Source organism: Ranitomeya variabilis, chromosome 3 (genome assembly GCF_051348905.1).
Source record: "Ranitomeya variabilis isolate aRanVar5 chromosome 3, aRanVar5.hap1, whole genome shotgun sequence".
Taxonomy (NCBI): Eukaryota; Metazoa; Chordata; class Amphibia; order Anura; family Dendrobatidae; genus Ranitomeya; species Ranitomeya variabilis.
The window spans coordinates 248,829,206-248,853,330 of NC_135234.1; the positions used below are offsets into that span (position 1 = coordinate 248,829,206).

At 42.8% G+C, this 24,125-nt stretch overlaps 1 protein-coding gene across 2 annotated transcripts in view; it reads right to left on the reverse strand.

Moving 5' to 3' along the window:
- Positions 1-24,125, reverse strand: part of LOC143815762 (uncharacterized) — a 785,716-nt gene that overhangs the window by 386,173 nt on the left and 375,418 nt on the right. For both annotated transcript variants that reach the window (XM_077295356.1, XM_077295355.1), the window contains exon 23: positions 14,352-14,548. In XM_077295356.1, coding sequence (XP_077151471.1) covers positions 14,352-14,548 — 197 coding nt within the window. The remainder of the gene's footprint in view (positions 1-14,351; positions 14,549-24,125) is intronic.

Genomic DNA, 24,125 nt, shown 5'->3' on the forward strand with positions numbered 1-24,125 from the left:
AGCTTTATTTGTCCCTGAAGTCTCGTTCAGCTGGAGACCCTGCTCAGCAGGTTAGGATTGTGATTTCCTTGCTCAGGGGTGACCCTCAAGATTGGGCCTTCTCATTGCTAGCAGGGGATCCTGCGTTGCGCGATGTGGATGCGTTTTTTCTGGCCTTGGGCTTGCTTTATGAGGAACCTCATTTGGAACTTCAGGCAGAAAAAACTTTGATGGCACTATCTCAGGGGCAAGACGAAGCTGAGGTTTACTGCCAAAAATTCCGTAAATGGTCTGTGCTTGCTCAGTGGAATGAGTGCGCCTTGGCGGCAACTTTCAGAGAAGGTCTCTCTGATGCCGTTAAGGATGTTATGGTGGGGTTCCCTGTGCCTGCAGGTCTGAATGAGTCCATGACAATGGCTATTCAGATTGATAGGCGTCTGCGGGAGCGCAAACCGGTGCACCATCTGGCGGTGTCTATGGAAAAGACGCCAGAAAGTATGCAGTGTGATAGAATTCTGTCCAGGAGCGAGCGACAGAATTTTAGACGGAAGAATGGATTGTGCTTCTATTGTGGGGATTCTACTCATGTTATATCAGCATGCTCTAGGCGTACAAAGAAGCTTGATAAGTCTGTTTCCATTGGCACCATTCAGTCTAAGTTTATTTTGTCTGTAACCCTGATTTGCTCTTTGTCATCCATTGCCACGGACGCCTATGTTGACTCTGGCGCCGCTCTGAGTCTCATGGATTGGTCCTTTGCCAATCGTTGTGGTTTTGATTTAGAGCCTTTGGAGACTCTTATTCCTCTGAAGGGGATTGACTCCACCCCATTGGCTAATAATAAACCACAATACTGGACACAAGTAACCATGCGTATCAATCCGGATCACCAGGAGATTATTCGTTTCCTGGTGCTGTATAATTTACATGACGATTTGGTACTGGGATTGCCATGGTTGCAGTCTCACAATCCAGTCTTGGACTGGAGAGCAATGTCTGTGTTGAGCTGGGGATGTAAGGGTATTCATGGGGACTTACCTTTGGTTTCTATTTCGTCGTCCATTCCCTCTGAAGTCCCTGAGTTCCTCTCTGATTATCAAGACGTCTTTGACGAACCCAAGCTTGGGTCGTTACCTCCGCACCGTGAGTGCGATTGTGCCATAGATTTGATACCGGGTTGCAAATATCCAAAGGGTCGTTTGTTTAATCTGTCTGTGCCGGAACATGCTGCTATGCGGGAATATATAAAGGAGTCTTTGGAAAAGGGACATATTCGTCCATCTTCTTCTCCCTTGGGGGCTGGGTTTTTCTTTGTCTCAAAAAAGGACGGCTCTTTGAGACCATGTATTGATTATCGGCTTCTGAATAAGATCACTGTTAAGTACCAATACCCATTGCCATTGCTTACTGATTTGTTTGCTCGTATAGAGGGTGCTAAGTGGTTCTCTAAAATTGATCTTCGTGGGGCGTATAATTTGGTGCGGATCAGGCAGGGGGATGAGTGGAAGACCGCATTTAATACGCCCGAGGGCCACTTTGAGTATTTGGTCATGCCTTTTGGTCTTTCTAATGCCCCTTCAGTTTTCCAGTCTTTTATGCATGATATTTTCCGCGATTTTCTGGATAAATTTATGATAATATATCTGGATGATATTCTGATTTTTTCTGATGACTGGGACTCTCATGTCCAGCAGGTCAGGAGAGTTTTTCAGGTTCTGCGGTCTAATTCTTTATGTGTGAAGGGGTCTAAGTGCGTTTTTGGGGTCCAGAAAATTTCCTTTTTGGGGTATATTTTTTCTCCCTCTTCCATTGAGATGGATCCCGTCAAGGTGCAAGCTATTTGTGACTGGACTCAGCCCTCCTCTCTTAAGGGTCTTCAGAGATTTTTGGGCTTTGCCAACTTTTACCGCCGATTTATTGCTGGTTTTTCGGATGTCGTTAAACCACTGACTGATTTGACCAGACATGGCGCTGATGTTGCTAATTGGTCCCCTCATGCTGTAGAGGCCTTTCAGGAGCTTAAGCACCGTTTTGCCTCTGCCCCTGTGTTACGTCAGCCTGATGTGAATCTGCCTTTTCAGGTTGAGGTTGACGCTTCGGAGATCGGAGCTGGGGCAGTGTTGTCGCAGAAAGGTTCCGACTGCTCCGTCATTAGGCCTTGTGCCTTCTTTTCTCGCAAATTTTCGCCCGCAGAGCGGAATTATGATGTTGGGAATAGGGAGCTTTTGGCCATGAAGTGGGCGTTTGAGGAGTGGCGCCATTGGCTAGAGGGGGCTAAGCATCAGGTGGTGGTATTGACTGACCACAAAAATTTGATTTATCTTGAGACTGCCAGGCGCCTGAATCCTAGACAGGCGCGCTGGTCTTTATTTTTTTCTCGCTTTAATTTTGTGGTGTCATACCTACCGGGTTCTAAGAATGTTAAGGCAGATGCCCTTTCTAGGAGTTTTGACCCGGACTCTCCTGGTAATGCTGAACCCACAGGTATCCTTAGGGAGGGAGTAATTTTGTCGGCCGTTTCTCCTGATCTGCGGCGGTCCTTGCAAGAGTTTCAGGCGGATAGACCGGATCGTTGTCCGCCTGATAGACTGTTTGTTCCGGATGATTGGACCAGTAGAGTCATCTCTGAGGTACATTCTTCTGCATTGGCAGGTCATCCCGGAATTTTTGGTACCAGGGATTTGGTGGCAAGATCCTTCTGGTGGCCTTCCCTGTCACGAGATGTGCGAGTCTTTGTGCAGTCATGTGACATTTGTGCTCGGGCCAAGTCTTGTAGTTCTCGGGCTAGCGGACTGCTGTTGCCCTTGCCTATTCCTAAGAGGCCTTGGACACACATCTCGATGGATTTTATTTCAGATCTGCCTGTTTCCCAGAAGATGTCTGTCATCTGGGTGGTCTGTGACCGTTTCTCTAAAATGGTCCATTTGGTTCCTCTGCCCAAGTTGCCTTCTTCTTCTGAGTTGGTTCCTCTGTTTTTTCAGAATGTTGTCCGATTGCACGGTATTCCTGAGAATATTGTTTCTGACAGAGGTACCCAGTTTGTGTCTAGATTTTGGCGGGCATTCTGTGCTAGGATGGGCATAGATTTGTCTTTTTCATCTGCTTTTCACCCTCAGACTAATGGCCAGACCGAGCGGACTAATCAGACCCTGGAGACATATCTGAGGTGTTTTGTCTCTGCTGACCAGGATGATTGGGTTGCTTTTTTGCCATTGGCAGAGTTCGCCCTCAATAATCGGGCCAGCTCTTCCACCTTGGTGTCCCCGTTTTTCTGTAATTCGGGGTTTCACCCTCGATTTTCCTCCGGTCAGGTGGAATCCTCGGATTGTCCTGGAGTGGATGCGGTGGTGGAGAGATTGCATCACATCTGGGGGCAGGTTATGGACAATTTGAAGTTGTCCCAGGAGAAGACTCAGCGTTTTGCCAACCGTCATCGTCGTGTTGGTTCTCGGCTTTGTGTTGGAGATTTGGTGTGGTTGTCTTCTCGTTTTGTCCCTATGAGGGTCTCTTCTCCTAAGTTTAAACCTCGGTTCATCGGCCCTTATAGAATATTGGAGATTCTTAATCCTGTTTCTTTCCGTTTGGACCTCCCTGCGTCCTTTTCCATTCATAACGTTTTTCATCGGTCGTTATTGCGCAGGTATGAGGTACCTGTTGTACCTTCAGTTGAGCCTCCTGCTCCGGTGTTGGTTGAGGGTGAGTTGGAGTACGTTGTGGAGAAAATTTTGGACTCTCGTGTTTCCAGACGGAGACTCCAGTATCTGGTCAACTGGAAGGGTTACGGCCAGGAGGATAATTCTTGGGTCAATGCATCTGATGTTCATGCTTCTGATCTTGTTCGTGCCTTCCATAGGGCTCATCCTGGTCGCCCTGGTGGATCTGGTGAGGGTTCGGTGCCCCCTCCTTGAGGGGGGGGTACTGTTGTGAATTTGGATTCTGGGCTCCCCCGGTGGCCGCTTGTGGAATTGGACTTGTCATCCTCTTTCCTGTTTCACCTGGTTCCATCAGTAGTGGGTGTCGCTATTTAAGCTCATTTCTCTGGTGGTTTCTTGCCGGTCAACAATGTTATCTGATGCCTCTCAGTGCTTGTTCCTGCTTCTGACAACTACTAGATAAGTTGGACTTTTGTCCATGTTTCGTTTTGCCTATTTGTTCCAGTTCACAGCTGAAGTTTTGTTACTGTGTCTGGAAAGCTCTCGTTGATCAGGGATTGCTACTCTGGCGTTATGAGTTAATGCCAGAGTTTAAGGTAATCTCTGGATGGTGTTTTGTTAGTGTTTTTCTGCTGACCATGAAAGTATACTATCTGTCTTCTGCTATCTAGTAAGCGGACCTCAAATTTGCTAAGACTATTTTCCTGCTGCGTTTGTTGTTTCATCTGAACTCACCGTCATTATATGTGGGGGGCTACTGTCTTCTTTGGAATATTTCTCTAGAGGTGAGCCAGGTCTTATATTTCCCTCTGCTAGCTATTTAGGTCTTAGGCCAGAGCTGGGCATCTAGCAATAAATAGGAAATGCTACCTGGCTATTTCTAGTTGCGCGGCAGGCTTAGTTCATGGTCAGTATAGTTCCATCTTCCGAGAGCTTGTCCCTCTATAGGCTTGCTATGATCTCTGCCTGCAGAGATCATGACACACACCATAGTCCTCAATATAGAACAATGCACATCATAGTCCTCAATATAGCTAAATACACACCATACTCCTCCGTATAGTACAATGTGCACCACAGTTCTCTATATAGTACAATGTGCACCATAGTTCTCCATATAGTATAATGTGCACCATAATCCTCCATATAGTACAATGAGCATCATAGTCCTACATATAGTACAATGTGCACCATTGTCCTCCATGTAGTAGAATGCGCATAATAGTCCTCTATATAGTACAATGCACACCAGAGTCCTCCATATAGTACAATGCACATAATAGTCCTCCATATAGTACAATGCACATAATAGTCCTCCATATAGAACAATGCACAGCATAGTCCTCCAGATAGTAAAATTAAGATCATTGTTCTCCATATAGTACAATGCACACCACATTCCTCCATATAGTAAAATGAATACCATCGTTCTCCATATAGTATAATGCACACCACAGTTCTCCATATAGTACAATGTGCACCATAGTTCTCCATATAGTACGATTTGCACCATAGTCCTCCATATAGAACAAAGCACACCATAGTCCTTCATATAGTAAAATGAAGATCATTGTTCTCCATATAGTACAATGCACACCACATTCCTCCATATAGTACAATGCACACCATAGTCCTCCATATGGAACAATGCACAGCATAGTCCTCCAGATAGTAAAATGAACACCATCATTCTCCATATAGTACAAGGCACACCATAGTCCACCATATAGTAAAATGTATACCATCGTTCTCCATATAGTATAATGCACACCACAGCTCTCCATATAGTATAATGTGCACCATAGTCTTCCATATAGTACAACGCACACCATAGTCCTCCATATAGTACAATGCACATCATCATCCTCAATATAGTACAATGCACACCATAGTCCTCCATATAGTACAATGCACCCTATGGTCCTCCTTATAGTACAATGCACACCATAGTCATCCACATAGTACAATGCACAGCATAGTCCTCCATATACAGTAGTACAATGTACATCCCATAGTGCTGCATACAGCATAATACACACCATATCGCTTCACACAGTAAAATGCCCACCACTGCACCCCATACAGTACAATACACACCATAGTACTCTACACAGTACACTACACACCACAGTCCTCCACACAGTACAATGCACATTATAGTCCTCCAGACAGTACAATGCACACATTAGGCTGGATCTCCGGTGTGTCATTTTACTCACCCGTGCTGCGGTCGGTGCTTCCCTTCCCCATGCTCTGCATGCTTCCAGCAGAGCTTCCAGAAGGCCTCCAGCCTTATCCTTAGAGCACTTTCGTGCGCTCCCACCCTTTTAAAGGGACAGTGTGTACTTCCTCCCCAGCCAATGGATCTGGGCATTATGTATATATTGCTTCCTCCCCACTGGGGAGGTGCCTGAGCATCCTTCCTGTTCTGCAGTCTAAGTTGTGTAAGGTTGTGTACTGGTCCATGCTGCACCCTGCCTGCTGCAATCTGACATGCACTCTGCCTGCTGCACTCTGGTGCAGATCCTCCATGCTGCACTCTGGTGCAGATCCTGCCTGCTGCACTCTGACATGCACTCTGCCTGCTGCACTCTAGTGCAGATCCTGCCTGCTGCACTCTGGTGCAGATCCTGCCTGCTGCACTCTGGTGCAGATCCTGCCTGTGGCACTCTGATACATTCTCTGCCTGTTGCACCATCCAGTCTGTCCTTCTGAGGTCAGCTGCCGAGTGTCCGTTGGTCTGTCCTGGAGTGGCACATAGCGTTCATCGGAAGCCAAGTCTAACCTCACCATGGTGAACAGCAAGTTGCTCAAGTTGCTCACTTAGTCACGCCCTTCCAGGCTCTCCGCGGTCCGAGGCATAGTGGAAACAAACCATGTCCGTGACAGTTTGCTCAGGCCATGGACCCCGCTGGATCGTCGAGAGGTGTTTTGGAGATTCTTTTCGCCTTAAAGTCATTTCCTGAGCCACTATATCTGGATTAGCAATCAGCTGTGGACCATGAATGCAGTAGATGAGTATACTACTATTATCCTGATTATATTTCTGTACTAACTGCATTGTCCACTTTGCTGAGTTTATCAGCTGGTGTCAACCATTTATCCAGGTGTATGTGGTGGCGTTTTGTTATATATATGGTATTTGTATTCTTTGGTTGAGATTATCAGTCAGTCAAAAATAGTGTTGGCTGCACATCATATATGGATCCTTTAGGTGAGACTATCAGTCAGCTAAGAAGAGTGTTGGTTGCACGTTGATACCGTATGTCCTGTAGCTTTAACCTATTATCATTATTCCCTTGTCTTATGTAGTAAATATCATAGTTAGGACCTCTATCCTTTGGTCTCACATCACATTTGGGGGGGAGGGCCTGAGTTGCTGTATAGTTGGTATCACATATTGTTACACGTTATTACCAGCCATCTGGCCTTCTATTTCTAATCCTATCTCTTATAGGGAGAAGGTAGGAGACCAGGGATAGTCGTCGCACGAGCGGGGGCGCCATTCTCGCCATTTCTCCTAGGGTGCCAACCTCCGCATCTATGTAGGATTATTTCTAAGGGACATTTTTTTGTAGCTTGGAGGGATATTTCACTCATATCCGTACACTCTTGTAGCAAATATTGGATATCACAATTGCTAAATCACCTTTATTTTTGATATCTTAATGATTGTATGTGCGGCATCTTATCAGCATTTAATCATAAACTATTACAGGGTACTATACTCTTTTTCCCTGGAGGACTGACTCATTAGATAGGGTTTTTGTTTGTTTTACAAATTATTTTTCTTCATTATTGTTATCTAATAAAGTATATATTTTTTACGGGGGGTTTTTCTGTTGTAAACCCTGATCAGACAGTGTACCAAGAAGTTTGTTGACAGAAAAGCATGCAGGAGAGGTTGTTGATGCAGTTGCAGTCCCTTACTACCAATTTGGAGGCCTTAAACATCTCTCCAGAGTCTCCTCACATTCAAGCAGCCATATCCTCTCCAGAAAATTCTCAGTCTGTTTGCTTAGTTTGAGCTTCAGGTCCCCAACTCACAGCACCACCCCGCTTTGATGGCAATCCGAAGCTCTGCCGAGGGTTCATAAATCAGTGCCGGCTACATTTTGAACTTCTTCCCCATCACTTTCCGTCAGACCGAACAAAGGTAGCATTCCTTATGTTGCACCTTGGAGGTGAGGCCCTAGCATGGTTGAGCCAATTATGGGAAAGAGAGGATCCTATCATCTCCAATTTGCCCATATTCTTGGAGGCTTTCCGCAAAGTATTCAATGAACCTGGACAAACCACATCTTCAGCTTCCACTCTTCTCCATTTATGTCAGCCCAACTCTTCTGTGGGACAATATGCGGTACATTTCCGTACTCTGCCATCCGAACTGCACCAGCAGTTTTTCAAGAGTTCGTCAATGATATCTTCCGGGACCTGCTTTATTCCTGCATTGATGTGTATCTGGACAATATTTTGGTATTTTCCCTGGATCTGGCCTCCTACAGATGAGCTGTTCGGCAAGTTTTTCAGCCTCTTAAGGAGAATCGACTCTACACCAAGTATGAGAAATGTGTTTTTGAACAGTCCGTCCTTCCCTTCTTGGGTTACATTATTTAACATAACAGACTCAGGATGGATCCTGAGAAAGTCCCTTTCGTCCTTAAATGGCCCCTGCCCGTTGAAGTCAAAGCAATACAGAGATTCCTTTGCTTTGCTAATTATTATCGACAATTCATTCCTCACTTCTCCACTTTGAACATGCCCATCTCTGCTATAATCCGAAAAGGAGCCATTCCAAAGAACTGGTCCTCCGAGCCTGAGGAGGCCTTCCACTCTCTTAAACGATCCTTCTTCACCACTCCCATTCTGCATCATCCAGATTTGAACAAACAGTCCTTCCTAGAGGTGGACTCATACTGGTTAGGGACTGGAGCTGTGCTCACTCAGAAATCTTCCTCAGGTTACCTTGTGTCCTGCGGTTTATTCTCTAAGGCCTTCTCTGCTCCAGAGAGTAACTACTCTATTGGTGACCAGGAGTTACTCGCCAAAAAGATGGCTTTGGAGGAGTGGCGATACCTGCTGGAGGGTGTAGTCTACCCTGTGGTCATCTACTCGGACCATAAGAACCTGGCATACCTTCAGTCCGCCCAGAGACGTAATCCACGCCTAGCTAGGTGGTCTTTGTTTTTTGCCCGCTTTAACTTTTCAACACATTTCAGGTCCGATGACAAGAATGTCAAAGCCGATGCCCTCTCTCACTCATTTCTGTCTGGAGATCAAGAGGAGGATCCTCAGTTTATCATTGAACTGTCCAAAATTGTTACTGTTGCTGTTGCTCCAGTCAGCCTGTCACGAATTCCCCCAGAAAAAACCCTTGTTGCCGAATCGGAGAAGGAACGAGTGTTGTCATGGGGTCACTGGTCCAAGGTGGCTGGTCAACCTAGAAAAAGGAAGACACTATAATTGATTTCTTGCCACTACTGGTGGCCATCCATGAGGAGGGAGATCTATGCTTGTATGGCTGTCTGTCTGGTTTGTGCCCACAATAAGGTTCCTAGACGACTTCCTACCGGTTCTCTCCTGCCTTTGCCCATGCCGTCTGGTCTATGGCAGCACATAGCAATGGACTTCATTACAGATTTGCCAGTATGCGAGGGATGCACTGTCATCTGGGTAGTCATCCTATGCCCCAGAGTATTCTAGTATCTGAATATTGTACATTATACTCCCACTTCAAAGCTCTGAGATTATGAATAGTCAATGTATAAAATCCTTCTACAAGTAACATGTCATTGTTTACTGTGAGGCTGTGTGCACACAGTGTGTTTTTTATGCAGCGTTCTTTTCCAATCGGAAATGGACCAAAAACGCTATGAAATCCTTATACAAGCTAATACAATGACAATTCTGAAGTGTTGTGCACATGATCAGTAAATTTCCTTTGAGTATTTGCAGTGCATTTTTTTTCTGCAGCATGCAAATTCTTTGTGCGTTTCTGCAGCGTTTTCCACACATTGACTTCAATTAAGTCAGTCAAATCCGCAGCAAAAACGCAGGTATAAAACTGTTTGCGGATTTGCGGCGATTTGCTGAGCTTTTGTTTGCATTTTAGTGGCTTCCTACTGTGTTTCTCACTCTGTCTTCTGTATGACAGCGTGGGAAACACCGTTGCGGAGGTTCTTATTGGTGGTACCACTATAGCCGGTAAGACCGTTGGTCAGAGTGCTGCGGGGTAACCCTGTCAGATGTCAGCGTGACCCCACAACTGCGACTATGACCCACAGCGGTGACCTGCGGTAAACAGCTTACCGCAGGCCAGCAGGCATGGTCTGATGAGACTACTGCTCTCATCAGGCTATGTCTGTTGTCACTGATAACAGTGACAGCAGGTACCGCTGATGGGAGACGCAGTGTCATCACCTGGTGCCTGTGCTCACAGTTAGAAAAAAAGTAAAATAATGAGATATATATTTATATATTCAAATAAAAATAAAAAACACATTATACTTACCTAACACCAAACTCCCGACACCCTCATCTCCTAGACAAAATGTAAAATAATAAACCACCATATACTCACCTGTCCGCCGTAGTCAATGCCCCACGGTGATCTCATGTGTAGAACAGCCACATTGAGAGATGTGACTGCTCTACCTGGTCGCCGGCGATACACTGAAAGGAGGTAATCGCTCCCGCAGTGTGTTACTGACCTGCCGTGAGAGCCACTGGAGTATATCAGCTGATCAGCTCTGGTGCTCTCACTTATGGCACCGATGCGTTAGAACTTTCTCACGGCAGCTCAGTGATACACTGTGGGAGCGATTACCTCCTGTCAGTGTATCACCTGCTGTCTTTGACAGCAGTCATATCAGTGACTGCTCTCAAAGTCATCAGGAGGATCGTTGTGGGACATTATGGATTATCTTCTCAGCGGACAGGTGTGGAATATTGTGGTCTATTATTTTATTTTTGCTGCAGGAGACATTGGTGTCAGTGGATTAGGCTGGTCAGATTTTATAGGGGGACCATATGTGAATTTGTTTCTGGGGTTCCCTTTAAACTAGCTAGTAAAGGCTAAGCAAACAGCTAAGAGCTGATATTAATAGCTAGGGAATATTTATGGCTACTGGCGCCTTCCCAGAATATTAACATCAGCCCTCAGCTTTCCCTCTGCTATTTATTGTTATTGAAATTACGCAGGAGCCCACTGAATTTATTTAACTAAAAAAAATGCCTTCATTGCTGTACAACAATGCATGCAAAAACTCCTATTTTTGCTGCAGCATTTTTCCTGCCAAGAGATGCAGAAACCAAACAGTAATTTCTTCAAGCAAGTACTCAAAATGCCCACATAGCCTAATACATTTGCGGTACATTTTTAGAAAGTAAGCTCAGTTGCTCCAACAAGATTACCATGTTTAGTTATAGTAGTTATTGAATACTATAAAACAGTTGTTAAGTTAGCCTGGACTGGTAGGTGTAAGATCTTTCGGAACTCCTAGAGTGGACCTGCAGTTCCACGACAACGAACCTCCCAAGGGTGAGCTGACCAGGTAGACCACCCCCTATACATTAGGGGCAGGCCCAAGAAAGACTATTGCCGCAGAAGCTGGAACCCGGAGACAGGTAGTTGGAGGTACTGATTAGAGAAGCTGGGTGTAGGTCGGACAGAACGGGGTAAGATGGAGTACGGTTTGGTATGAGCTGTGTTCCGGAGAGACCAGAGGAGCACTGGGAAGGGGAAGACACAAGGAAGTGGAAAAGGACAGAGACACCAGACTGACAGGGTACGGAGAGCTCACTGGGAAGGCTGGGCTGGAAGAGGAGGCAAGGAAGCCTGGGAAAGGCAGAGAAGCTGAACTGACTGAACAGAGCAGACACTAAGAACAGGCAGCGTAAAGACAAAAGTGGACCTGAGTCACAGAAGAACAAATGACAGACAGGCAAGGAGCAGAGGAAGGAATCACCTTAAATACATGGCGTTCAGAAGGACTTCCGGGTCACGGTCCTCCAGGATCTCAAAAAGGAGGTACAGGGCCCCAGTAAATCAGAAAAAGGAAGTGCGCGTGCGCAGAGGAGCGCTGGAGTGGGCGGTGCGCACGCGCACCTTACGAGAACCAGGGAGCGGAGAAGACTGAAGGACTGAAGGAGAGGAAGCGCACCCGCAGGAGAAGGTAAGCATAAGCGGAGATGGCGGCGGACCCGGTAGCAGGAGCAACAGGAGGAGCGAGCCACTGCAGGTAAGTATGAGCGGAGAGAGCGGCGGTGGTCCCGGCAGCAGGTACAGCCACAGAAGGAGCAGCTGTGACAGTAGGAAAGTAAAGACAACCCATATCACAAACTGGGTCTAGTGCCGTTGCTCCGTACTGCTTAAACTTAAAGCAGTTGGCCAATTTCACTTATTAGTGCAGCTTTCCTCACAAACAGACCAGCACTTCTATATTTTAAAATGACTGCTGAAGGAGGTGCAGGGGACTAATCCGACAGTCTCTGATTGCTTTTCTATTGGAGGAGGCAGATGTACAGATGTTCCTGGACCAGCCGACATTTTATGGACAGAAGTGTTGGTCAGTTTGTGAGGAAGCTGCACTAACTAGATAAAGTGCCAATCTCTTTAATATCAAGGTGCAGCATATCAGCAGCTACTGATTGGCTTTATGGTTAGATGATGTCCCCCACCAGAATATGAAGCCAGAAGGAGGATGCCTGCATAACTAATAATACAGTGATGACTATACATTCACTTCAACAGAACAGTATGGCAATATCCAGCAAAGCTGGCACGATTTAGATGGGAGAAGGTAGACAGAACAGAAGAGGTTACAACTAGTGTTGAGCATTCCGATACTGCAAATATCGGGTATCGGCCGATATTCGCTGTATCGGAATTCCGATACCGAGTTCCGATATTTTTGCGATATAGGAATCGGAAGTTCCTATAGTGAAATTATGCAGTATAATAAAGTGTGGGCGGTGCGTGGGTGGAGACTGCGTGTGCGCGTGTGCGGGTGGTGTCTGTGCGTGACCGTGGGGCTCTCTGCATGTGTGCCGGGGCTCTATGCGGCGTGTCTCTGTGCAGCGTGTCTCTGTGCGGCGTCTCTGTTTGGCGTGTGGGGTGTCTCTGAGCGGCGTGCGGGTTCTCTGTGCGGCGTGCAGGGTCTCTGTGCGGTGAAATTTGTGCCCGACGTGGGCAGCGAATGCAGTTTTTCAACACATCCGCTGCACATTCTGAAGTCCAGGCAGGAGGAGGAGGAGTTTCTGCTGCGCATGCGCGGTAGAAAATGGCGGACGTGACGGACAAAAAAACGTTCACAGAGTTCACCCAAACCTGAGGATCACAGGCTGCACTCACTACTACCTTCTAATGCTCCATGTCTCTTGCCCTTTTCCATGTAGTCTCTGCCTTTAAATGAGTTAAATAATAGAGTGAGGAATGTACAATATGAATAAGTGAGGGCACTCTCAAATGTACACAAGAGGGCCCTCCAAGATTTCTAGAGGAGGGCACTTCCAAGCGTATGTTACAGGACCACATGAATTCATGTTTCCTGCCTATTGCAGACCCTCTGAACATTTGAATTTAGGGCCGCAGAATCACATGGAGGAAGGGGGGAGGAGGGTGAAGCCCAATGCTACAATGGACACATTGTAAACTGCTATGGAATATGCATTCCACTATCTGGGTGTCAATGATCAAGGAACCGCCCAAATGTCTAAGTAAGAGCCATCCCTCCAAAAGGGATATTTTTTGTTTCTCTGGTTTATTTAGCTTTATATACAAGTGATTATGCAGGAAAAAACTGTTTCTTAACCTCTTTGGTGTGTTAAATGCAATTTAGGTAAGGTTTGGTATTGTTGTGTATCTGTAAAGGTGGCGTAATACTGCGACAAACTTATTCCCAGAAACCATATGTGAGTCAGAAATGCATGCAGGCATATTCTCCAGGCATATTCTCCAGGCTCTTCCCATTCTGTTTCATTACTTTTCCATCCATTTCAGCCATTCCCCCTTTGTAGGTTCCAGCAGAAAATTACTAGCATTTTCCATTGACTTGCATTGTACTCGAAATTCGGAATGAATACGCAATTTTTACAACATACTCGTTACGAGTATAGCGATTAATAATATTACTGTACTCACTCATCACTATTTATTAAGCCCAGGGAGGTGGAAAAGTATAAAAAAAAGACTCACTGCTGGAGTATGTTTTTTTTTTCTTCCAAATATTGAAGACCTACTGTATATTTAGGGCAGGCCATCAACATTCAAATCAAGGGTTGAAAGTGCTATTGTTGCTTATCCTCTGTCTATCTGCATGCCATCTAAATACACTGTGTGTACAATTTTAGGCTACTGAGTATTTTGACCATATCATTTTTATGCAAATTTTCATATTACAAGGTGTATAGCCTTGAATGCTCATTGGATGAAGCAGATCAGGTGATGTGCATCTGTGGTATGAAGGAAGATGAGGCCTAAGGATATCAACCCCCTTTATCAAGGTGTGCAGAATTATTAGGCAGACTATTTTCCTCATGCAGAATGGGCCAAAAAAGTGATTTAACTCTGGAAATTGTTCCAAGTGTTGCAGAGGGATATGGTCAAAATACTTACTTATCTAACAATACTGCACACAGTGTAGTAGTGACTTTAGTGGGTTCTAGCGAAGAAAATGCTTGGTCAATAGATTACGTTACCAATGATTTTATTTGTCTTACCTGTTAATTATACTCTGAGTCGTATTTGTTGTATTGGATGGACAAGACGAGAAACGGATTGATGAAGACAGACTTGTATTTTGAGTTAAATTATAAGAACAAGTGAAATCGAAGAAGATGGGATTCACCGTGATGAGGGTTTCATTCTTAATTCCAATGTGAAGCGTATTAGTGTAGTGAAAACTTGAGGAATCCATCTGTGGAGCAAGTAAAAAGAATACCAAATACAAATAAATTGATCTCTATAAATCTAAAAAATGCCACTATGGCTAAGTAGTTTTTGTTAAAATAAAGAATTTATAAAAAAATATTTGGTAAGCAGGTTTGGAATTCAGCAGTTTGGAAACACTATAAGTGGCACTTTATTTTCTGGAGTCACTTTGTGTGGCACATCTATACAGGGTGGGCCATTTATATGGATACACCTAAATAAAATGGGAATGGTTGGTGATATCAACTTCCTGTTTGTGGCATATTAGTATATGGGGGGAAACTTTTCAAGATGGGTGGTGACCATGGCCGCCATTTTGAAGTCAGCCATTTTGGATCCAACTTTATTTTTTCGAAACTTATTGAGAATTTCACAAGAAAAACAATGGTGTGCTTGGTTTTAACACATCTTTATTCTTGCTTGAATTATATACAAGTTTTTCACCACTTATAAAATGTGTTCTAAGTGCTGCCCATTGTGTTGGATTGTCAATGCAACCCTCTTCTCCCACTCTTATCACACTGATAGCAACACCGCAGAAGAAATGCTAACACAGGCTTCCAGTATCCATTATATTCATGCATGGTACACAATAGGAAATGTATATTAGTATAAACATAGGCGGTGGAAAAGTGCAGCAAAGAAGAGGTCCATAATAACTACACAGATAGGTGAGAAAAGTCATCATCTGTCTCTGGAGCAAATGGAGAAAAATTAGTAGAACATCATCAGAGCACTTGTCACCTCTTAATCCCTAAATATAAGTGTTTATTCTTCCTCAGTTCGCACCACATCTGTAATGTATACACTTGGTCTATAATGTGACAGGTGGAAACAACATAAAAGTGGCCATAATAAAATCTGTAGTGCTGCATGGTAGAAGATGATATGTCAGGAGTCAGCTTGAATTTTGCACTGTGCTTGGTTCTAGTACTGTACAGTTATGGCCAAAACTTTTGAGATTGACATACAGTTTGCTGCTTCATTGTGTTTAGAAATTGTACTCAGATTTTTCTATGATTTCTGAGGTACAATTATAAGCATTTCATAAGTTTCCTAATTTTCATTGGCAAATACATCAAGTTTATTCAAGGACTCAATATTTAGTGTTAGCCCTTATTTATTTTTTGATGAACAAAATCATTGAAATTTTAGGACCACAAATGTAACCCCTTTCTGCCATTAGATGTACTATTCCATCCAAGTGGGGTGGGCCCTACTTCCCATGGACAGAATAGTACGTCATAGGCAATCGGCTGCGCTCACGGAGGGAGCACGGCCAATCGCTGCCGGGTGTCAGCTGATTATTACAGCTGACATCCGGCACTATGTGCCAGGAACGGTCGGCTCCCGGCACATTTACCCCCGGAACACTGCGATCAAAGATGGTTGCAGCTTTCCGGTGGCATAGGGAATCATCGCGCAGGGAGGGGGCTCTGTCATGGTTCCCAATGGTTCCCAATGGCAAGGGAACGTAAAAAACACATAAGTAACGAACGAGCTCACGGGTGATGGAAACTCGAGTTGACCGTGAGCTAAATCTACCACACAACTAACAGTAGCCAGGGAGCATACCTACGGCTTCCTATATGCCACGCGCCAGCCGGAGGACTAACTACGCCTGGTAGAGGAAGAAACAGACCTGGCTTACCTCTAGGGAAATACCCCAAAAGATGATAGCAGCCACCCACATGTAATAACGGTGAATTAAGAGGAAAAGACATACACAGTATGAAAGTAGATTTAGCAAAGAGAGGTCCACTTACTAGATAGCAGAAGGATACAAAAGAGGACTTCACGGTCAACTGAAAACCCTTTCAAAAACCATCCTGAAATTACTTTAAGACTCCTGTGTCAACTCATGACACAAGAGTGGCAATTTCAGCCCGCAAGAGCTTCCAGCTACAGAGACTTACAAAAACTGCAAACTGGACAAAAGGTACAAAACAAAAGGACAAAGTCCACTTAGCTGATCAGCAGACTAGTAGCAGGAACATGCAACCGAAGGCTCTGGTTACAATGATGACCGGCAAGGAAATGACTGGAGAGCAAGGCTAAATAGGAAACTCCCAAACACTGATGGAAGCAGGTGAACAGAAGAAGCAAAGTGCAAACAAGTCACCAGTACCACCAGCAACCACCAGGGGAGCCCAAAAAGCGGATACACAACAGGGCTCCCTGTGTGCTTCACCGTGACCCTCGTAGCAACGCGATGTGATCGCGTTGCTCCGAGGGTCTCCTACCTCCTCCTCCCTGCAGGCCCGTATTCAAAATGGCCACGGGCGGCCTTCCGGGTCCTGCAGGGAGGTGGCTTTCAAGTGCCTGCTCAGAGAAGGCACAGGGAAGCCTCCCTGCAGTGCCTGTGTGATACCTGATCTGACACAGTGCAGTGCAAAGTGTTAGATGAGCGATCACTATAATGTGATGTCCCCCCCTGGGGCAATGTAAAAAAAGCAATGTTAAAAAGTAAAAAAAAATAATATTTACAAGATGTTAAAAAAAAAAAAAATTCCTAAATAAAGAGGAAAAAAAGAAATATTGTTCCAATAAATACATTTCTTTATCAAAATAAAAAAAACAATAAAAGTACACATATTTAGTATCGCCGCGTCCATAACGACCCAACCTCTAAAACTGTCCCAAAAGTTAACCCCTTCAGGGAACACCGTAAAAAAAAAAACGAGGCAAAAAACAGCGCTTTATTATCATACCACCAAACAAAAAGTGCAATAACACGTGATCAAAAAGATGGATATAAATAACCATTGTACCTCTGAAAATGTCATCTTGTCCCGCAAAAAACGAGCCACCATACAACATCATGAACAAAAAAATAAAAAAGTTATAGTCCTCAGAATAAAGCGATGCAAAAATAATTATTTTTTATATAAAATAGTTTTTAATCGTATAAAAGCGCCAAAAATAAAAAAATATATAAATGAGGTATCGCTGTAATCATTCTGACCCGAAGAATAAAACTGCTTTATCAATTTTCCCAAACGTGGAACGGTATAAGCTCCCCCCCTAAAAGAAATTCATGAATAGCTGTTTTTTGTTCATTCTACCTCACAAAAATCGGAATAAAAAGCGATCAAAAAATTTCACGTGCCCGAAAATGGTACCAATACAAACGTCATCTTGTCCCACAAAAAACAAGCCCTCACATGACTCTGTGGAAAATATGGAAAAATTATAGCTCTCAAAATGTGGAGACACAAAAACTATTTTTTGCAACAAAAAGCGTCTTTTAGTGTGTGACGGCTGCCATTCATAAAAATCTGCTAAATAAAACCCCCTTTCATCACCCGCTTAGTTAGGGAAAAATAATAAAATTTAAAGAAAATGTATTTCCATTATCCCATTAGGGTTAGGGTTGGGGCTAAAGTTAAGGTTAGGGTTGGGGCTAAAGTTAGGGTTAGGGTTGGGGCTATAGTTAGGGTTTGGGTTAGGGTCTCCTTCCCTTCCAAGCTCTACCATGCGCCCAAACAGTGGTTCCCCCCACATATTGGGTATCAGCGTACTCAGGACAAATTGCAAAACAACTTTTGGGGTCCAGTTTCTCCTGTTACCCTTGGGAAAATAAAAAATTGATGGTGAAAAGATCATTTTTGTGAAAAAATATGATTTTTTATTTTTACGACTCTACATTATAAACTTCTGTGAAGCACTTGGTGGGTCAAAATGCTCACCACACATCTAGATAAGTTCCTTAAGGGGTCTACTTTCCAAAATGGTGTCACTTGTGGGGGTTTCAATGTTTAGGCACATCAGGGGCTCTCCAAACGCGACATGGCGTCCCATCTCAATTCCAGTCAGTTTTGCATTGAAAAGTCAAACGGAGCTCCTTCCCTTCCGAGCTCTGCCATGCGCCCAAACAGTGGTTTGTCTCCACATATGGGGTATCAGCATACTCAGGACAAATTTTACAACTTCTGGGTTCCAATATCTCCTGTTACCCTTGGTAAAATAAAACAAATCGGAGCTGAAGTAAATTTCTTTGTGAAAAAAAGTTAAATGTTCATTTTTTTTTAAACATTCCAAAAATTCCTGTGAAACACCTGAAGGGTTAATAAACTTCTTGAATGTGGTTTTCAGTACCTTGAGATGTGCAGTTTTTAGAATGGTGTCACACTTGGGTATTTTCTATCATATAGACCCCTCAAAGTGACTTCAAATGTCATGTGGTCCCTAAAAAAACATGGTGTTGTAAAAATTAGAAATTGCTGGTCAATTTTTAACCCTTATAACTCCCTAACAAAAATAAATTTTGGTTCCAAAATTGTGCTGTTGTAAAGTAGATATGTGGGAAATGTTACTTATTAAGTATTTTGTGTGACATATCTCTGTGATTTAAGGACATAAAAATTCAAAGTTGGAAAATTGCAAAATTTTCAAAATTTTCGCCAAATTTCCATTTTTTTCACAAATAAAAGCAGGTAATATCAAATAAATTTTACCACTGTCATGAAGTACAATATGTCATGAGAAAACAGTGTCAGAATCATCAGGATTTGTTTAAGCGTTCCAAAGTTATAACCTCATAAAGGGACAGTGGTCAGAATTGTAAAAAATTGGCCCAATCATTAACGTGCAAACCACCCTTGGGGGTAAAGGGGTTAATAAATAAACTTGTGTTCACTGTTCAATCCTCAAAAAACAAATAAACCCCAAGCACTGATTAGGTAAGAATGAGTTGTTATCAGTCAGGATTTGGCCCAGAAGCTGATATTCAACATGCCAGGGAGAATAGCAGAAGTCTTGAAAAATAAGGGTCAACATTGTAAATGTAGAGTCTTCACATAAGCTTGATGTATTTGTCAATACAAATCTGGCACTGTAACATCGCAATGAGAATGGTTTGTGTAATATATATATATCAGTGGGTGAAATAAGTACTGAACAAGTTACCAGTTTTCTAAGTAAATATATTTCTAAAGGTGCTCTTGACATTAAATTCTCACCAGACATCGGAAACAACCCATCCAATGCACACAGGCAAATATATCAAACCATACATTTCCATAAATTAAGATATATGTAATTATGAGAAATGACACAGTGAAAAAGTATTGAATAAACTTACTGAAAATGAATTAACCCCTCCATGACCAGAGGTTTTTTCGCTTTTACATTTTCGTTTTTTGCTCCCCTTCTTCCCAGAGCCATAACTTTTTTATTTTTTGTCAAAACGGTCATGTGAGGGCTTGTTTTTTTGCGGGACAGGTTGTAGTTTTGAAATACACCATTGGTTTTACTATATCTTGTACTGGAAAACTGGGAAAAAACTCTTGCTTTTTTGCGGTTTTATTTGTTGTTTTTTTCACCATGTTCACTAAATGCTAAAACTGACCTGCCATTATGATTCTCCAGGTCATTATGAGCTCATGCACACCATACATGTCTGTCTATTTAAGTGGAGAAAAAAAATCCAAAATGTGTTAAAAAAAATCTTTTATTGCAATGTAGCAGTGACCAAAAACCATAATTCTGACGTTTTGAATTTTTTTCTCATTACACCATTTAGCGATTGGATTAATTCTTTTTTTTATATTGATATATCAGGAGATTCTGAACGCGGCAATACCAAATATGTGCATGTTTAATTTTTTTTATTGTTTTATTTTGAATGGGGTGAAAGGGGGGTGATTTGAACTTTTATTTTTTTAATTATTTTAATATTTTTTAAAACTTTTTTTAACATTTTGCAAGCTTCAATAGTCTCAATAGGAGACTAGAAACTGCACTACGATGATCAGATTGCCTGTGGGCAGCAGAAATGCTCACTTGCTATGAACTGCGACCACCTGGCGAAGCTCATAGCAATCCGGCCATGACAACCATAGAGGCCTTCTGGAGACATCTGGATGTCATGCCAACCCATAGGTGACCCGCAATCATGTGAAGAGGTCACAGATGGGCGGGATTTACAATGCACTTCCAGTAAGCGCAAGTTACATGCCGCTGTCAGAAATGAACAGCGGCATTTAACTAGTTAACAGCTGCGGGAGGATCACGATTCCACCCGCGGCTTTTGCGAGCACATGTCAGCTATATATATTAGCTTTCATGTGCCCAGAAAGGTGAGGGCTCTAAACAGGGGGAGTCCGACATCGGATTACCATTATGCCCAATATCAGAATGGGGTTAATTTTTCATACTATAGTCTTTGTTGGTGATGACAGCTTCAAAATGTCTCCTGTATGGAGAAACTAGTTGAGTGCATTGCTCAGGTGTGATTTTGGCCCATTGTTCCACACAAACATTCTTAAAATCCTGAAGGTTCCATGGGCTCCTTCTATGAACTCTGAGCTTTAGCTCCTTCCATAAATTTTCTGTTGGATTCAGGTCAGGTGGTTGACTGGGCCATTTCAGCACCTTTATTTTCTTTCTCTGAAACCAATTGAGAGTGTCCTTGGGTGTGTGTTTGGGATCATATCTTGCTGCAATGTTCACACTCATTTCATCTTCATCATCTTTTTAGATGACAGATTTTTTTTTTAATAATGTCTTGCATTTGTTCATTCATTCTTCCTTCAATCATAGGAGGTGTTCCCACCTCCAAACTTCACTGTTGGCATGGTGTTTCTGGAGTGATATGCAGTGTATTTTGGCCTCCAAACATGGTGTGTAATAATGCCATCCAAAGAGTTCAATTTTGGTCTCATCTGACCAGACTATATTTTCCCAGTATTTAACAGGTTTGTCTAAATTTTGTTGAGCAGACTTTAAGCCTGCTTGAACATACTTTTATTTCAGCAATGGATTCTGGTGTGGTGAGCGTGCAAACAGGCCATGGAGGTTGTGTGCATTACTTATTGTTTTCTTTGAAACAATTGTTCCTGCTTCCAGGTATTTCTGTAGCTCTCTACTGGCCCTTGGCTTTTGAAAAACTCTTCTGATAATTCTTTTTACTCTTTTGTCTGTTATCTTGAGAGTAGCACCTGCTCATGGCCAGTTTCTGGTAAAATTATGTTCTTTCCACTTCTAGATTATAACCCCAAATACCAGTGCTCACTGGACATTTGAGTAGTTTAGAAATGTATCCGTAACCAATGCCATCAGTATGTTTTACAACAATAAAGTTGCGCAGGTCTTGAAAAGGCTCAATGGTTTTACCCATCATGAGATATTTCTTGTGTGGCAACTAGGTAATGAGACTCCTTTTTTAGGCCTTCATTTGAACCAACTCATATTACTTTTCACAAAGTGGCATGATTGCTTTCTAATTACTGATAGATTTCAGCTGGTGTCATGACTTTCCATGGCTTATTTCACCTTTCTTTCTTCATGTGTTCAATACTTTTTCCCTGTGTCATTTCTCAGTATTTCTCAGTGATTCTTATATGGTATTTCCTGATGAAGGAATTCTTTGAAACTCAGAAACGCGTTGAATAAAGACCACTTTTTAACAATACCTTTGGACTACATGATTCAGCAGCGCAGAATTTGACCACGATCTCCTACATTGTATTCTCAAAGGCCGGTCCCTCGCGGATCCGTGGATCTGCAGCAGCAAATCTTTCCAATGCCTGTCTTAAGCTACATCTGGTGAGGGCTTTTACCTTACATTGACTGCTCAATCTCGGATAAAACCCTATTGCGCTATTTTCCTCCAACAGTTTTCATTTTTCAGTATTAGACATAACTTAACTTATGCACATGTAAGGTTTGATTTCTTTGACTATGTGGATAGTGTGGCAAATCATTTTTTTTTTAAATTCCAGGCTTCTTGTAAAATGCATAGGATATCACTGTTATTATATTGTAAGAAAATAAGTATTTATATTCCTCATTAATATAAAGTGTTTCAAAATATTGCTGTTGTTAATTATTAGTGAAGGATTACAATACTCATATTTTCTGTTACAGTAGAAAATATAGATCTAGTACATGTAACTTCATTGCAGACATTAACCTGTGCAGATGTTTTTTAACTGTGGATTTTCCGCATCCCATGCAATTCTACACATAAAGCACAGCATTCCCGCAAGAATACTTCAGATTAGCTTAAGAAGTGCAAAAAAAGCACAGTGGGAATGAGATTTCTATAATTCCCATTCACTTTGCTGAAGATGCTGCATCTTTTGTGCAGAAAATATATGGAGATTCAAAAACTAATCTTAAGAATTTAATATTAAAGCTCCAGTAACGTAGATAGGATTTACATTAATCTCATGCCCAGAGTGGTTTTTTTTACACTTCATAAACTGACCTGCGGTGCATTGTTTTTAAGTCCGCAAAATGTTAATTTCTCTTACGGGTACGTTAAGTTTTATGTGCAGATTTGCCCCATATACTTGCATTAGATGCAGAAAATCAACAGATAAAAAATGCATGTAATTCACACATGACTATATTATTAACGTCTTGTCAAAGCCAAACACCAGTATCAAAAACAAAGCAGTTTTTTTAAAATATGACTTTCCGAAAAGGAGACAAAACCACAGCCTTAAAAATGTGCTAAAACAAATCTAAAAATACACATGTATCTTACTTTATTTAATAGGTGCAGAAATGCAACTTCAGAAATCACCAAATTCTCATCATGGGAAATTTCAAGTGTATTTTATTATGGCAACATTATCAAAAATGTAAATGTTATAAAGATAGGGGGCACAGAGGGCGGTAATGGAGACTCTGCGACGGGTAGTCAGCGCACTGAAGCTGAGCACTAACTAGTACTAGAAGTACAATACATATTCTTCTATTGGCTTGGTTATTAACTGCTGGAAAGGCCCAGGCTTCACCTTGGTATGGCTAGTGAACCCCAAGAAGGAAAAGCAAACCGGTGTAATGAGTAGATATTAGGCATTATTGCAAAATTTCTCTCCAGACGTAAAGAAGTTGCCTAGTACTTGGACGAGTCTGGACGACCCTTTCTCATACCACACTCTTGGCCCAGATAGAATAAAAAAGCTGGCAATTACTTCCCATGCCAGCATCATTCCAGTGGTGTCTGCACTCACGCTCCCAGGGCTCTCATGTGGTTGTGATGACACATGAACCTGGCACCCAATCAGCGCTGGTGTCACTGGTCGCACCTTTAGACAAATCAAACATCAAGAGGAAGTCAGGGCTGCGGCTGCTCCCTCACTTCCTCTTGATGTTCGATTTGTCGAAAAGTGGAGACAGTGCTGATTCAGCACCAGGATCGCATGTCATAACAACAACATGAGAGCCCAAGGAGTGTGAGTGCTGACACTGCTACAACAATGCCGGCATGGGAGGTGAGTAGAAGCTTTTTTTAATTTTATCGGTGCCAAATATTTAGTTCAAGAAGGGGTTGTCCTAGTTGCGAAAAAACCCTTTATAGCACTGTAACGCCCCAGGGTCCTAGTTGTCATAGTGACATTGCTTTCCTCACAGAGAGAGTGATGTTACGTTTGGAAGCGATGAAGGATATCTATTTATCAGGTAATCACAATGCACACAACATGTTCACACTCCAGGCCACAAGGGGGAGCTTTTGATACTATTCCTAGGTGACTCCCCTATATATATTGTGGTTTGGAGGGAAAGGGAGATCAGATTGTCAGAGAGACAGAAGAGAGCAGACCGACATA